Here is a 15323-nt window from a genome sequence, read left to right on the forward strand (position 1 = left end):
ATGATTATTTGGATCTTTGCCGTTTGTGCCCCCCAGCTTAGTGGGTGCACATTATTTGGACCCCCCCCCCCCCCCCCCCCGAATATAACATGCTTGCACGTACCATATTATACCAGACGCACAAGCCATATTTTTACAATGATTTACGATGTAATGGCACATGCTCTGTAACGGGGGGACGGGGGGGGGGGGAGTCTTTTCCGTTTATCCGTTTATGCCCCCCCCCCCCCCCCCCAGTACATAATGCCCCCCCCCCCCGTTACAGAGCACGTGTCATTACATGTAAAAATATGGCACGTGCGTCTGAGGGGTGCAAATAATATGCGCCCGCTAAGCTTGGGGGGGGGGGGGGGGGGGCAAACGGAAAAGATTCGAGTATGCCCCTTTTCCTGGCTCAGTGGGGATTTATAATGGGAAAGGGGCGAATAACTCTTATTGCTTAACGCGTCATCACTAATTCAAATGACAAACGACGTTTAGCTCTCAGTTTTACAATCTTAAAGAGGACTTAACTCACAAAATTGAGATAAGCTATTTAATTTTAAACTTATTAATTTGTCTGTTTAATTGTTCAGGCGACGTTGCTTGACACAACTTTGACTGCGTTCAACTATCGACTTCAAATCAACAAGAACACAGTTCTATCGAGAAAAGCAGTCAGCTGAGTTTGTGTGTACAGTCTACGCAAGCCTGCTTACTGACGTTTGTGGTATTTTTTAAAATCAATATTTGCATAGTTGAGCTTTCTCATTCGCTAGTGAATTATTTTTTTATATCAATTAAAATCGCAACCAAGTCACAAGTTTGATCACATTTTGTGTGTTCTTTAGTGGATTATATTTCCTTTTATTTAGTTTGTTATATTTTGATAACCTGAGTTAGTAATAATTATGATTCGCCACTTAAATCCTTACGCGTCCATCGACGATGATCGGTTAACGGAAGAAACGAAACAAGACTACTTGTTCATATTCGCAGTTTTACCAATGGTATGTATAGCAAGATACGTGTGTGAGAAAATCGGTCAAGTAATCTTTATAAACTCTGAAGCTGCCAAGAAGATCAGAGCGAAGCCAAAGGCGTTCAAACTTGCGGTGAAAAAGTTCGAAGAGGCAAGTTGGAAGTTCGTCTACTATGCTTTCGCGGCGACTTACGGTATTGTTTTCTTGTCGTGGGAACCGTTTTTGACCGACTTATTCCGGTACCCAAATATAACTTCGGCTAAAATGACCTTCTATTACGTGTTACAGATCTCGTTTTATCTGTGGATGACAGTCTGCCTTATATGGGGGGACGTTCGCATGAAAGATTTCTACCAGATGACGACTCACCATGTCGTGACTTTGTTTCTGCTCTTTTTGAGCTATTCGTGGCAACTTACACATGGCGGCTGTTTGTTAATGCTGCTTATGGACATTGCAGACCCGTTTTTGGAACTGGGCAAAATTTGCAAGTACCTCGAGATGGAGACGGCCAGTTTGATCGCATTTGTAATTTTCCTCGTCTCGTTTATTTTCATGCGCCTGGTTTTGTACCCCATGTACGCCGTTTATCCCTGTATCATGCATACGTGGGAACTGGCTGTGGATATGAACAAATACTACCTTTATTACTCTATAAATGGGTTTATGCTGGTGTTGCTGGGCTTAAATATCTACTGGGCAGTTTTGATCGTGAAAGTTTTGGTAATGAAGCTGAAAGATGGCAAGATGAAGGACGTCAGAAGCGATGACGACGCGGATTGATAAAGAACAGCTTTGGAAAGGTCACGTGTTGCACCAAATGGACTTTTTCCCCCTTTTCACGTGAACGATTAGTACACTGGCTCTTGTGATTAGTTTATTGTGCTGGTTTTTCCCATTACAGCACCTCCCCCCATAATGGTGTATTTACGTTAATTGGGAGCTATACGTTATATGCGCACTAAGATGTGGTTGGGGGGGGGGGGGTGGCTCTAATGGGAAAGACTCTTTTAGGGTTATCCGTTAATGCTCCCGTATGCTTTGTGCAAACTTACTCATAGCCCTGCTATAAATAGAATAGGAAATAGAGATGTCTTATTTTATAGATGATCATGGGGGGATTACTTTTCTCACAACTCTCGGTTGTACGTCATGTATAAGTTGTAAAACTTATGGCATCAATCGAGAGCTGCTCAGCTGTTTGAGAGAACGTAGCCAGGTTTCCGAAGTGATACATGTCGAGAGTCATGTTGACATTTTTAAACGCATTGCGTAGGTGGACTTAAATTGTAGTTCTGGCATTATAACATCTGATAGAGCAGACTTTCAGCATTTTAAAACTCAAGTGCGTGTTGCATTACATAAGAAAGTGGCTGCAAAAGTAGGTTGCATAAAATACTCGGGGAGTATTAACAGAATTAACCTTAACCCTGTTTTAAAGAGTTAAACAGCATTTGAGGTGTTCTGTCTGTTATTATGGCAAAGGCAATCAGGACCTCGTTACATAATTTAGCTTAAAAGAAAGGTTGATTGATGCTGAAAGCGGATCAACTCTGTTTCGGTCCCCAGTGTTTTTTGACCCCCAGTTACAAATTATGTTTTATATGGCACGTTACTATGTAAAATTAATTCACGTGTACTGTCGGTACTCAAACGCGACGCTTAATTCAAGGGATCACTGCGGTGGTAGCCCGGAGCCCTAAAGTGGATTTAGGTATTGAATTATAATCCCTGATGTATTCTTTAGGTTCACATCAATGAGTTCAACGCCCTCATTATAGTCTTAGCTCGCAGTATATATTCTAATGGTCGATTACTGATTTTCCTAGGCTGCGCAACCTGGGGACTTTGTCGCCCTTAAGGTTGGTCAAATAAAACTTTTTACCGTGGGTTTAAAATACTAAGTAAAATTCTTGTTTCCTTTGTGCGATTTCCCATCTGTTGTCGATTGTTCAGCAAAACTCTTTGAATCTGTCAAGAAAATGCAAACAATAGATAGCACTTGTAATGAAGGAATAAAAGTCAAACTATAATTATGGAATAAAGATCAAAGGAATAAAGGTCTTACACTGAAGGGCATGGGGTGCAAAGTTTTTCTTGAACTTCTGACTCGATGGTCGAGCCTTTAGTATCAGTTATCTTTCTAAACCTGATAAGTCTCATAAAATTGCTTGAGGATTTGAATAAGTAACTACTTTGTTTATAAGATCTATATAAAATTTTTAAAAGTTTGACATAGATATAATTTAAAGCACAATTTGATTGTTAAAGATTTTAACTAAAGATATAGAACTTGATTAGAAGGAAAGGGTCGAGAAAGTTAGTGAAAAAATTTGGTAACTAAGAATTTTATCAGTAACTTATTACTCCTCTTGGAATAAATGCCTGACTTGAGAAATATCTCTAACTGTTCGTCAATCAAGATAGTTGAAAATAGGGAGGCAGTTTTGAGTTCGAATTATTTCAAGAAAAGTTTGTTCGTGACTTCTCACTTTTAATTTCTTACTTTTTCTTTACTTTCTTAATTTCTCAATCGTTGTAATTTTTGCTTTAGTATATATAGTTTTTATGACGGGATAATTCCGTTCAAATTGATTTGCTGCAATGATAATATTTGCTGCTTTCTAAACGGCAAAAAGTACAACGGTAAAATTTCCGTTGGACATTTTACACAATCTGAAAAGCTTATGCATATGCGTCGTTCTATTTATAGAATGAGGTAATTCAAAACTTAGCTTAGTTCAGCTAAATATTCCAACATACAGTATGAAATATAGCTTGTAACTCAGTACATCCCGACCTGGTCCCTAATGGCAATAAAATGAAATTACGGCGTTTTTTTTTTTTTCACAAATATGCATAAAGATAAACTTGTAAAATCAAATATAAGAATTTTTGCAGATAGCATATGGAATCAGATACAAGTTATAAGATTTAACAAAGTTTCTTCAACTCTCATCCGGGCTTAGAAATTGGGGGAAAAAATTTAACTGCTACGACAATTGTCATTTCTATAGTCCCTGAGTACTCTTAGCAGGCTTTCGTTGCGCTGTTTAAGCTGATACTTCTTGTATCTTTCTCTTAATGAATTTTGTTCTAAATTGCGTATGTAGCTAATTTCTCAGTTATCTAGGCTGGCAGTCAACATATGAAACGGCACTGATAGTATTTGTTTATCAACCGCCTTATTTTTTGTGCGATAAGTTCAAGTTTTTGGGTTTTATGTTACCAGCTTGTAAATGTTTACATGATTGTGTAGTTTGTAATCAAGGCTAATGTCGTGCTTCGGGTGGCCCCTGAAATGGAGGTTTGAAAATAACTCCTCGGTTTTTTTTGTTTGTTAATTTTGTCTTGGATTGTCATTGGCTTGGGTAATATCCTTGCGGTTGGCGGTTGAACCTCTAGCTGCGAGGGCCTTTGATGTTGCTGGTTTTGTTGTTGCTCGAGTGGTAGCAACAACTATTGCTGTGTCATATCAAATGGCTCATCCAAATTTGGAAGAGAGTGCAGTAGATCATCGAAGACCGGAAGGAGGAAGTCGTCGTCTGTGGTTGTAATTTAGAAGATTAATAAAATTTATTTACAAGGGTATTTTTTTAAATCGGTTATTACACTGGAGGTGGGAAAATTATCATTGTGAGATTGATTTTCTTGTTCTTGTCTAATTGCTTGTAGCTCATTTTGTATCGGAGGATAAATGTTAATAAATGGTGCTTTATAATTTGAGGCTTGTTTAAGATGTTTAGAGTCGTCTTCATCTTCTTCAGGACGAAATATAGAGGTTACTATAGATTGGAATAGTATATTAAATCAGCTGATAGTAGTACTTTGCCCAGAACTTACTGAGGCTCCTCGCTCCTCGAATTCTGTGCATTTGTAGTGTTTGAATGATGCAAACTGCATTGTCGATTGCGATTTTGACAAAAAGCAATATAGTCAATCCAACTCCGCATTGCACTAAGTGACAGTGTCCTCCGTCAAAGGATTTTTTTTACCGATTATGTAAGTTCTGTGACGAGATTAAAGAGTCTTAAATACATTGTTTTGGTAGTGTAGTGGTTTTTGAAGTAAAATTTTCCAACTCTTCTCCGGGCTGAGTGGAAAAGTTTTCACTGCTACGAAAGTAGTCATTTCTATAGTCCCTGAGTTCTCTTAGCAGGCGTTCATTACGCTGCTTAGGTTGGTAATTTTTGTATCACTTTCAAAAAACTTTGTTCTAGGTTACAGGAATAGCTGTTTTCTGAGATGTCTAAATTGGCGGTCAATAAATGAAACAGCACAGATAGTTTTTGTTTATCAACCGCCATATTTTTTGCCCGATAATTTTAATTTTTGGATTGCATGATAGTCGCCTGTAATTGTTTGCGTAATTTTGTAGTTTGTAATTAAGGCTATTTAGGCAGTTCGGGCGAACCTTGAAATTTACTGAGATTCCTGTAATGTTGTGTATTTGTAGTACTCGAATGATGCAAACCTTAATTTCAATTCCAAATTTGGCAATAAGGAATAAAGCGAATAAAAAGGCTGGCTTTTATTATGTTGAATTTCTACTAATTCACGAGCAAACTCTTGCCCTGCGTCTTTCATTTAGGAATTTAGGGTTATATCATTTTAGAATGCACTCATATCTTTTTTTACGTGAAAAGAAATTGAATGTTCTTTTTTTTTTAATTTTGGGTGCAAATAACGCAGAGATTCTTTTCTTTTTGGTTACTTGATTGTTGTTTAGCAGTGGTAAATGCTTGTCTGCTAACTGGATTGATAAAACGAAGTTTATTTTTATACAACACAGGTATTCTATCATAACTTTGTAAGAAGTATCCATGACTTGTAATGGGGAATAAAATTTTGGACAGTGATAGCCAGGCTGCATTGTCATTAGTCTCCAGAAATATAGATCTGTTATTAGTTAGCAGAACACCAGCCAGCTTAGGGCTGAGAGGCAAATAGGCAACTGTGTTTTTTTCAGTGAAAATTCTTGTGTACAAAATTGCTATATAGTTTTTCTTTCGGAGAGTTGTAGCTTTTGGAAATTAGTGTTCTGTTATTAGTCGAATTTAGTATTTGAATGCGCCTCATAACCTATCTCTGTGCGGGAGATATTAGCGAGCTTACTGAATTGATCGGAGACTTAGCAATCCTATGTACAGTAGGCAGAGGTTCGAGTGCCCCTCCTGTATTCATATTAAATCGGCCCGTAAATTCAACATAGTGTCGTATGGCGACGGATAAACTATATTATTACTTTTACATAATGACTGAGGCTAATTGTACACTTAAAATAGAAAGCTCTGTTTTTTTTCTGACAAACAATTATCTTATTTCCCCGCCGAACAAGCAGTTATCTTGTTTGTTACAAGTATAAGCGTTGGGTTCGGTTGGAGTACTTTGACAACTGCCTTCTGATAATGTGCAAGACAGGGGATATTATGCCCGTTATTAACTGCACCTCCCCGGAGGTTAACATTTAAGTTCTATCCTGCATATACGTTTCAAATGCATCGTGAATTATCCAATCAGAATTGTTATATTCGTTTACATTTTCTGCAATATTGCACCGGAATTTATAATAAAGTTTGTTCGTACATTAAGTTTAATCGGAGTTTTTTCGTTTATTTTTAACTTGTTAGTTAATCTGACCTGCCTACTCTCTTCTGGAGTTAAGTCTACATCTGTAGTGATATAGCTACGTTCTGCATCAATGCCACTAGCGTCGAATACGCCGCAAAACCGCCTTATGCTCTGGTGGCTTGCTCTTCTTTTTGTAACTTCTAGGTTGCCTCTGAGAAAACGGTTGACATTTTGTCCTTTTATTTTTGAAATTTCAACATTTTGTGGTTCGATTTTAAAGGGAGCAATTTTCTTTAGTGAGTACATTTTTTTAGTGTCCATAGTGAAAAATCAGAGTGAATGACTTTTTAAGATGTTACAGTTTTTCAATAGAAAAAGTTGTCAGCAGCTTTTGAAATTGAATCTATGTTCGTATCTAATAAATTGTGATTCCTACATTTGTGATTTTTGCACAAAGATATAGATAAAAATGAAGTTGTATTCACACGGAGTTTTTGATGTGTTATATGTAATTCATTTTACATAGAAAAAAAGAATTGCAAGGTGACTTAACTCATTGAAATTCCTTCTCGGATTTTCCGTTTCAATCACTTCTCCCTCCTTGAGGAACAGAGATTCGATGTTAGTGCTCATTTTTAAAACGATTTTAAGAATGAACTCTAGTATGAGTTTTATTGAAGATTCAGAAGAATGACTCCATCTAATTTAGTTGAGACTTTATAGCTTTTTCAACGGCAATTTGTACGTCCACTTGGATGGTGAAATGCCGATCTCTGATTGGCTGATTTATTCAACGGCAATTTGTCATTTTGAATGAGGGATTATTGAAGCTTGTCTGCTTCTTTAAGATTATTCGCACAACCGCTTCAATAATGAGCTGTGATTCAACAACAAATGACTGTTCGTTAAGATATTGCGAATATTAAAATTCACTGAATGAGGTATTGCAATATTTTTATTGAAGTTTTTTGAAGACGAGGCTAGTTTAGAGCTAATAAAAATTGTGCATTATACTGTACTTAAGTTATTCAGGAATTATCAAGCCAGAATTGTCACAGCCAGAATAGATGCCAGAGACGAAAGTGCTCGTTTCTGTGCAAGAAATTTCCACTTAAATTGTCTCCGCTGAAGAGTTTACTCGCTCCGAGCCGCAGAGAAATGTTGTGTAAATAATCAAACTAGAATTCTTTCAAGACATTCAAATATGTGTCCTGCTACAGTGCAGCACTTAAAATGGTGGTTGGAGGAAGAGTTATTTTCTCTTAGATACAAATTTTAATGTATCTTAGATACATTATAGATATATTATGGAATTTGAGGAGAGTGCATTAAAATAACTTTCAGTTAATTTTATATCGAGCATAAACTAACAGCACCTAACAAAGTGCCTTGAAGCAGAAATTTGTCTATGAGCTTTGGCAGGTGTGGTCGACCCTGGAGACAGCAAGATCTGCTTAACTAATGTATGGTTTAACTAATGGAAGTGTTGAAGACCACGAAACAACCTATGAATACCGGAAAATAATGAGTTTTGATAATACTAACTAATCGACTACATGCAGGGAAGTTTCTTCCTAACGATTTTAAACACTCCATACTGCTGGTCCCTACTATTGGTACTTAAACGAAGGAGTTGAGCGCGGGACCACATGTATATATTGAGATTTCAACCCGTTAGACTTGTGCCTAAGTATTAAAAAGGTAAAAGGAGTTATTAAATTTTTTAAGCAGCATCAAATATGAACCATAAATGAATGAAGGGATAGATTAGTTAGCATTAAAGTTGATAAGATTGAAATAGCACAAGTTAGCACAGATTGAGTTAATCTAAGTTAGATTGTAACTTAAATAGAATCTAGGAGGTGTTAAGTTGAAGTTATCTCCAAATTGTGCTTGTCTCCAAGAAAGTTAATTTTTTTCACTTTGAGATTTCTTATTTGGGAAGAGTCACAAAATATTTCAAATCAAAATTATCTCATAAGTTAAGATGGGAGCAAAGGGTAACGATACGGGAGTACGTTTCAAATCTAAAGTTATCAAGTACCAAAAAGTGTTGAGCGTGCAAGCTCCTTCTATACTTGCGGACCCGTGTTTGTGTAATATCCTTTTGGATGGAGATAAAGCTGTCGACAAAATTATCTGTGCTGAATTGTTAAGCTCATAGTGACTGATATTAGCACGCCATTATAGTATTCTCAGCGGTCATTTCATTCTCAAAACATAAGTTTTTCGAAAGTACTTTATTCGTTCACGTGTTAAATTGTACTGTGTCCAAATCAGGTTTGTCCTTCAAGCACTATAACTCAGTTCTCGTTTTAATAGCGCTAAAGTATCAATTAATGTTACTGAGTGTAGCAACCTACATGAAATCCCACTCTGGTCCATAGTTATAACTTCATAACAAATTATACAATCTTGAAAAATTTAATCAACCAACTTACAATAATTAAGCGTTAAAAGTTTTTGAGGTTGAAAGCTTGAAAGATCATCCTGGCTTCTTTTTCTAAGATTTTTCCTTTTGAAGAAGAAATTGCAATATCGCGATTTACGTAGTCGTGCAAATTAATCTGCCCAATATTTTTAGGTGGTCGTTTGTAGATTTTCTATAAATTCGATTATGTTATTACATCAGAAGTTGGAAGATCTTGAGATCGCATAGATGGATGAAGAATATACTTGTTAATACAATTAAACGTTAATTTTGTTAATTGTGACAAGCAGGTTAATCGATAAGAGAAATCAAAATAAAACCGCACAGCACCATATGGGTTAGTATTGCCGAAATTATACTAGAGGGTATGGGTTGCGAAGGTTCAAACTTCTGACTCGATGGTCGTACATCTAGTATATGCTATCTTTCTAAGCCTGACAAGACTCATAAAAGTAATTAAGGATCTAAGTAAGTAAATTTGGCTAATTGATCTGGTTATAAGTTTTATATAATCTTTATAGAAATTTAACATAGATAAATTTACAGCTTAAGTTATGAGGTTATAAGAGTTAAAACTTAAAGTTATACAAGTTAACTTAGAAAGAGGAGAAGGACGGGAAAGTTAAAGACTTCACTAACTTGAATTAGTATCATTTACTTATTATTCCCCTTTTGAATAAAGTCCTGACTTGAAAGTTTTCTCTAACTATTCAATAGAGTTGAGAAGATTGGGTTAGTAATTTCACTTCGAAATACTTTTGTTTCGAGATTACTTTCTCGATTTGGAGATATTAAATTCTCAGTTTCTCTGTTGTGATTTTTAACTTGTTAGTTAATCTGACCTGCCTACTCTCTTCTGGAGTTAAGTCTACATCTGTAGTGATATAGCTACGTTCTGCATCAATGCCACTAGCGTCGAATACGCCGCAAAACCGCCTTATGCTCTGGTGGCTTGCTCTTCTTTTTGTAACTTCTAGGTTGCCTCTGAGAAAACGGTTGACATTTTGTCCTTTTATTTTTGAAATTTCAACATTTTGTGGTTCGATTTTAAAGGGAGCAATTTTCTTTAGTGAGCACATTTTTTTAGTGTCCATAGTGAAAAATCAGAGTGAATGACTTTTTAAGATGTTACAGTTTTTCATTAGAAAAAGTTGTCAGCAGCTTTTGAAATTGAATCTATGTTCGTATCTAATAAATTGTGATTCCTACATTTGTGATTTTTGCACAAAGATATAGATAAAAATGAAGTTGTATTCACACGGAGTTTTTGATGTGTTATATGTAATTCATTTTACATAGAAAAAAAGAATTGCAAGGTGACTTAACTCATTGAAATTCCTTCTCGGATTTTCCGTTTCAATCACTTCTCCCTCCTTGAGGAACAGAGATTCGATGTTAGTGCTCATTTTTAAAACGATTTTAAGAATGAACTCTAGTATGAGTTTTATTGAAGATTCAGAAGAATGACTCCATCTAATTTAGTTGAGACTTTATAGCTTTTTCAACGGCAATTTGTACGTCCACTTGGATGGTGAAATGCCGATCTCTGATTGGCTGATTTATTCAACGGCAATTTGTCATTTTGAATGAGGGATTATTGAAGCTTGTCTGCTTCTTTAAGATTATTCGCACAACCGCTTCAATAATGAGCTGTGATTCAACAACAAATGACTGTCCGTTAAGATAGTGCGAATATTAAAATTCACTGAATGAGGTATTGCAATATTTTTATTGAAGTTTTTTGAAGACGAGGCTAGTTTAGAGCTAATAAAAATTGAGCATTATACTGTACTTAAGTTATTCAGGAATTATCAAGCCAGAATCGTCACAGCCAGAATAGATGCCAGAGACGAAAGTGCTCGTTTCTGTGCAAGAAATTTCCACTTAAATTGTCTCCGCTGAAGAGTTTACTCGCTCCGAGCCGCGCAGAAATGTTGTGTAAATAATCAAACTAGAATTCTTTCAAGACATTCAAATATGTGTCCTGCTACAGTGCAGCACTTAAAATGGTGGTTGGAGGAAGAGTTATTTTCTCTTAGATACAAATTTTAATGTATCTTAGATACATTATAGATATATTATGGAATTTGAGGAGAGTGCATTAAAATAACTTTCAGTTAATTTTATATCGAGCATAAACTAACAGCACCTAACAAAGTGCCTTGAAGCAGAAATTTGTCTATGAGCTTTGGCAGGTGTGGTCGACCCTGGAGACAGCAAGATCTGCTTAACTAATGTATGGTTTAACTAATGGAAGTGTTGAAGACCACGAAACAACCTATGAATACCGGAAAATAATGAGTTTTGATAATACTAACTAATCGACAACATGCAGGGAAGTTTCTTCCTAACGATTTTAAACACTCCATACTGCTGGTCCCTACTATTGGTACTTAAACGAAGGAGTTGAGCGCGGGACCACATGTATATATTGAGATTTCAACCCGTTAGACTTGTGCTTAAGTATTAAAAAGGTAAAAGGAGTTATTAAATTTTTTAAGCAGCATCAAATATGAACCATAAATGAATGAAGGGATAGATTAGTTAGCATTAAAGTTGATAAGATTGAAATAGCACAAGTTAGCACAGATTGAGTTAATCTAAGTTAGATTGTAACTTAAATAGAATCTAGGAGGTGTTAAGTTGAAGTTATCTCCAAATTGTGCTTGTCTCCAAGAAAGTTAATTTTTTTCACTTTGAGATTTCTTATTTGGGAAGAGTCACAAAATATTTCAAATCAAAATTATCTCATAAGTTAAGATGGGAGCAAAGGGTAACGATACGGGAGTACGTTTCAAATCTAAAGTTATCAAGTACCAAAAAGTGTTGAGCGTGCAAGCTCCTTCTATACTTGCGGACCCGTGTTTGTGTAATATCCTTTTGGATGGAGATAAAGCTGTCGACAAAATTATCTGTGCTGAATTGTTAAGCTCATAGTGACTGATATTAGCACGCCATTATAGTATTCTCAGCGGTCATTTCATTCTCAAAACATAAGTTTTTCGAAAGTACTTTATTCGTTCACGTGTTAAATTGTACTGTGTCCAAATCAGGTTTGTCCTTCAAGCACTATAACTCAGTTCTCGTTTTAATAGCGCTAAAGTATCAATTAATGTTACTGAGTGTAGCAACCTACATGAAATCCCACTCTGGTCCATAGTTATAACTTCATAACAAATTATACAATCTTGAAAAATTTAATCAACCAACTTACAATAATTAAGCGTTAAAAGTTTTTGAGGTTGAAAGCTTGAAAGATCATCCTGGCTTCTTTTTCTAAGATTTTTCCTTTTGAAGAAGAAATTGCAATATCGCGATTTACGTAGTCGTGCAAATTAATCTGCCCAATATTTTTAGGTGGTCGTTTGTAGATTTTCTATAAATTCGATTATGTTATTACATCAGAAGTTGGAAGATCTTGAGATCGCATAGATGGATGAAGAATATACTTGTTAATACAATTAAACATTAATTTTTTTGTTTATTGTGACAAGCAGGTTAATCGATAAGAGAAATCAAAATAAAACCGCACAGCACCATATGGGTTAGTATTGCCGAAATTATACTAGAGGGTATGGGTTGCGAAGGTTCAAACTTCTGACTCGATGGTCGTACTCCTAGTATATGCTATCTTTCTAAGCCTGACAAGTCTCATAAAAGTAATTAAGGATCTAAGTAAGTAAATTTGGCTAATTGATCTGGTTATAAGTTTTATATAATCTTTATAGAAATTTAACATAGATAAATTTACAGCTAAAGCTATGAGGTTATAAGAGTTAAAACTTAAAGTTATACAAGTTAACTTAGAAAGAGGAGAAGGACGGGAAAGTTAAAGACTTCACTAACTTGAATTAGTATCATTTACTTATTATTCCCCTTTTGAATAAAGTCCTGACTTGAAAGTTTTCTCTAACTATTCAATAGAGTTGAGAAGATTGGGTTAGTAATTTCACTTCGAAATACTTTTGTTTCGAGATTACTTTCTCGATTTGGAGATATTAAATTCTCAGTTTCTCTGTTGTGATTTTTGCTTTGCTATATATAGTTTTGTGATTTTTGCTTGTGATTTTTGCTTTGCTATATTGTGATTTTTGCTTTGCTATATATAGTTTTCAGAACGGGATAATTCCCGTCCTGCTGGCTGGACGGTAAAATGTCCGTTTGACTGATAGGACATTTTGCGCAATATGAATGGTTCGGCTTAATTGCATCATTCTATTTTTAGAATGATGTAATTTGATTACTTAGCTTAGTTAAGCTAAGTATTCAACATAAACATTACTTTAGTACATCCCGACCCGGTCCTTAATGATGGTAGAATGAAACAATCTGCATAAAAAATTTACAAAATATGTAGGATGAAACAACTTTACAAAAATTGTTAAGGGATAAATATAAAGCTTTACGCGCAATGTTTAGAATATGAAATGTTTTGGTGACTCTCCTCCGGGCTATAGATTGGAGAAACTATCTTGGTCACGGAAGTCTCCATTACGATAGTCACGTAGTTCTCGCAGCAGGCTGTCATTGCGCTGCTGGAGCTGAAAGTTCTTGTATTTTTCCTTCAGAAAACTCTGCTCGAGGTTACGGATGTAACTGTCTTCAGAGCTTTCTAAATTAGCGGTGAGAAGATAGAAAGGAACGGACAAAATTTATTTGTCAATCCCTAGATTTTTTGCGCGATAAGTTTTAGTTTTAGGGTTGTAAGACATGAGTTTATACAAGTTAGCATGGTTCTGGAGCTTATAATTCAAGCCCATGTCATACTTCGGATGCCCTTTGAAGCTGGGGTTGCACACAAGCTGTTCTGTTTTCATTTGTCGATTGATTTTGTCTTGTATCGGTAGGGTTTTGGGCAGGACTGCTGCCACTGGTGGTTGAAGTTGCGATGGTCCTGGTTGTGGTTGTTCTTGTTGCTCCTGCAATTGTGGTTCCACAGTTGTCAGTAGATATTGCTCTACAATATCGGTTGGGAGTTCCAATGGAGGCTGGTTGTCTAAGAGTTCCTCAAATACTGGTAGAAGAAAGTCATTGTCATCAAGTGCTGTATTCTAAAAAATTTTTATACAAAAGGTTATTTTTAGTTGTAATTAATTAGATTTAAATACACTGAAGAGGTGGGGAAATCATCATTGCTAGATTGATTTTCTCTCTCTTGTCTAATTGCTTGTAGCTCTTTTTGTATAGGAGGGTATATGTTTATAGTCGGCTCTTTATAAGTTGGGGATTGTACTAAGTGTTCTGAGTCTCTCTTTCTTCGGTAGTTCGAAATACTGAAGTTACTATGGACTGAAAAAGTATATTGAAAGTAGCTGATAGTATTACTTTCCCAAAACTCACTGAGGCTCCTGTAATTTTGTGTATTTGTAGTGCTCGAATGATGCAAAATACAATGTCAATGATAAACTTGACAAAAAGGAATATAGCGAAAGTGATTCCGCACTGTTCTAAATATTAGTGTACTCGGCCGAAGGCTTTTATATACCGGTTGTGTAAAAATTGTGACGATATTAGAGAGTCTAAGTGTATTGTTTTTGTAGTGTAGTAGTTGCTATAACCACCAGGCTGGCTTTTATTATGTATAATTTCAACTAATTCACGAGAAAACTCTTGCGCTGCGTCTTTCATTTCGGAATTTAAAGTTACATCGTTCCAAAATGCAATCATGTCTTTTTTGACATGAAAAAAACTTCCTGTCCGTTTTTGTAATTTCGTTGAAACCGTTTTGTGTTTCTGGTTGCTGGGTGCGAATAATGCTGGCCCAGTGACTTGTGTTATACTTGCAGTTAATTCAATCCAAGATTTATCATTTTCAATATCTAATTGAAAAAGATTCTTTTGTTTGTTGTTACATGGTTGTTGTTTAGCAGTGGTAATAGTTTGTCTGCTAACTGGATCGATAAAGCGAACTTTATTTTTATATAACACAGGTATTCTATCATTAGAAGTATCCATTACTTGTAAAGGCGAATAAAATTTCGGACAGTAATAGAGCCAAGCTACATTTCCATTTGTCTCTAAAAACATAGATCGGTTATTAGTTAACAGAAAACCAGCCAGCTTAGGGCCGAGACGCGAATATGCAAGTTGTGTATTTTTTAGTGAACGTTCTAGTTCACACATTTGTTGTATAGTATTTATTTCAGAGAGTTGTAGCCTTCGGAAATTAGTGTACTGATAGTAGTCGAATTTAGTATTTAAATGTGCCTCATAATCTATCTCTGTTCGGGAGATATTAATCGAACTTAGTGAATTGTTCGGGAGCCTAGTAATTCTGTTTATATTAGGTAGAGGTTCGAGTGCCTCTCTTATATTCATATTAAATCTGCTTGTAAATTCAATATACAATGTGTCATACG

General features: G+C 35.8%; 1 protein-coding gene across 3 annotated transcripts in view; it reads left to right on the plus strand.

The window, feature by feature from the left end:
- Nucleotides 1-1880, plus strand: part of LOC142336945 (uncharacterized) — a 72586-nt gene extending 70706 nt beyond the window's left edge. For all 3 annotated transcript variants that reach the window (XM_075385937.1, XM_075385938.1, XM_075385939.1), the window contains exon 2: nucleotides 576-1880. In XM_075385937.1, coding sequence (XP_075242052.1) covers nucleotides 891-1745 — 855 coding nt within the window. In that variant the 5' untranslated portion in view covers nucleotides 576-890 and the 3' untranslated portion in view covers nucleotides 1746-1880. The remainder of the gene's footprint in view (nucleotides 1-575) is intronic.
- The last annotated feature ends 13443 nt before the right edge of the window (nucleotides 1881-15323 follow it).

The sequence above is a fragment of the Convolutriloba macropyga genome, chromosome 3 (genome assembly GCF_964194025.1).
Source record: "Convolutriloba macropyga chromosome 3, txConMacr16.3, whole genome shotgun sequence".
Lineage (NCBI taxonomy): Eukaryota > Metazoa > Xenacoelomorpha > Acoela > Convolutidae > Convolutriloba > Convolutriloba macropyga.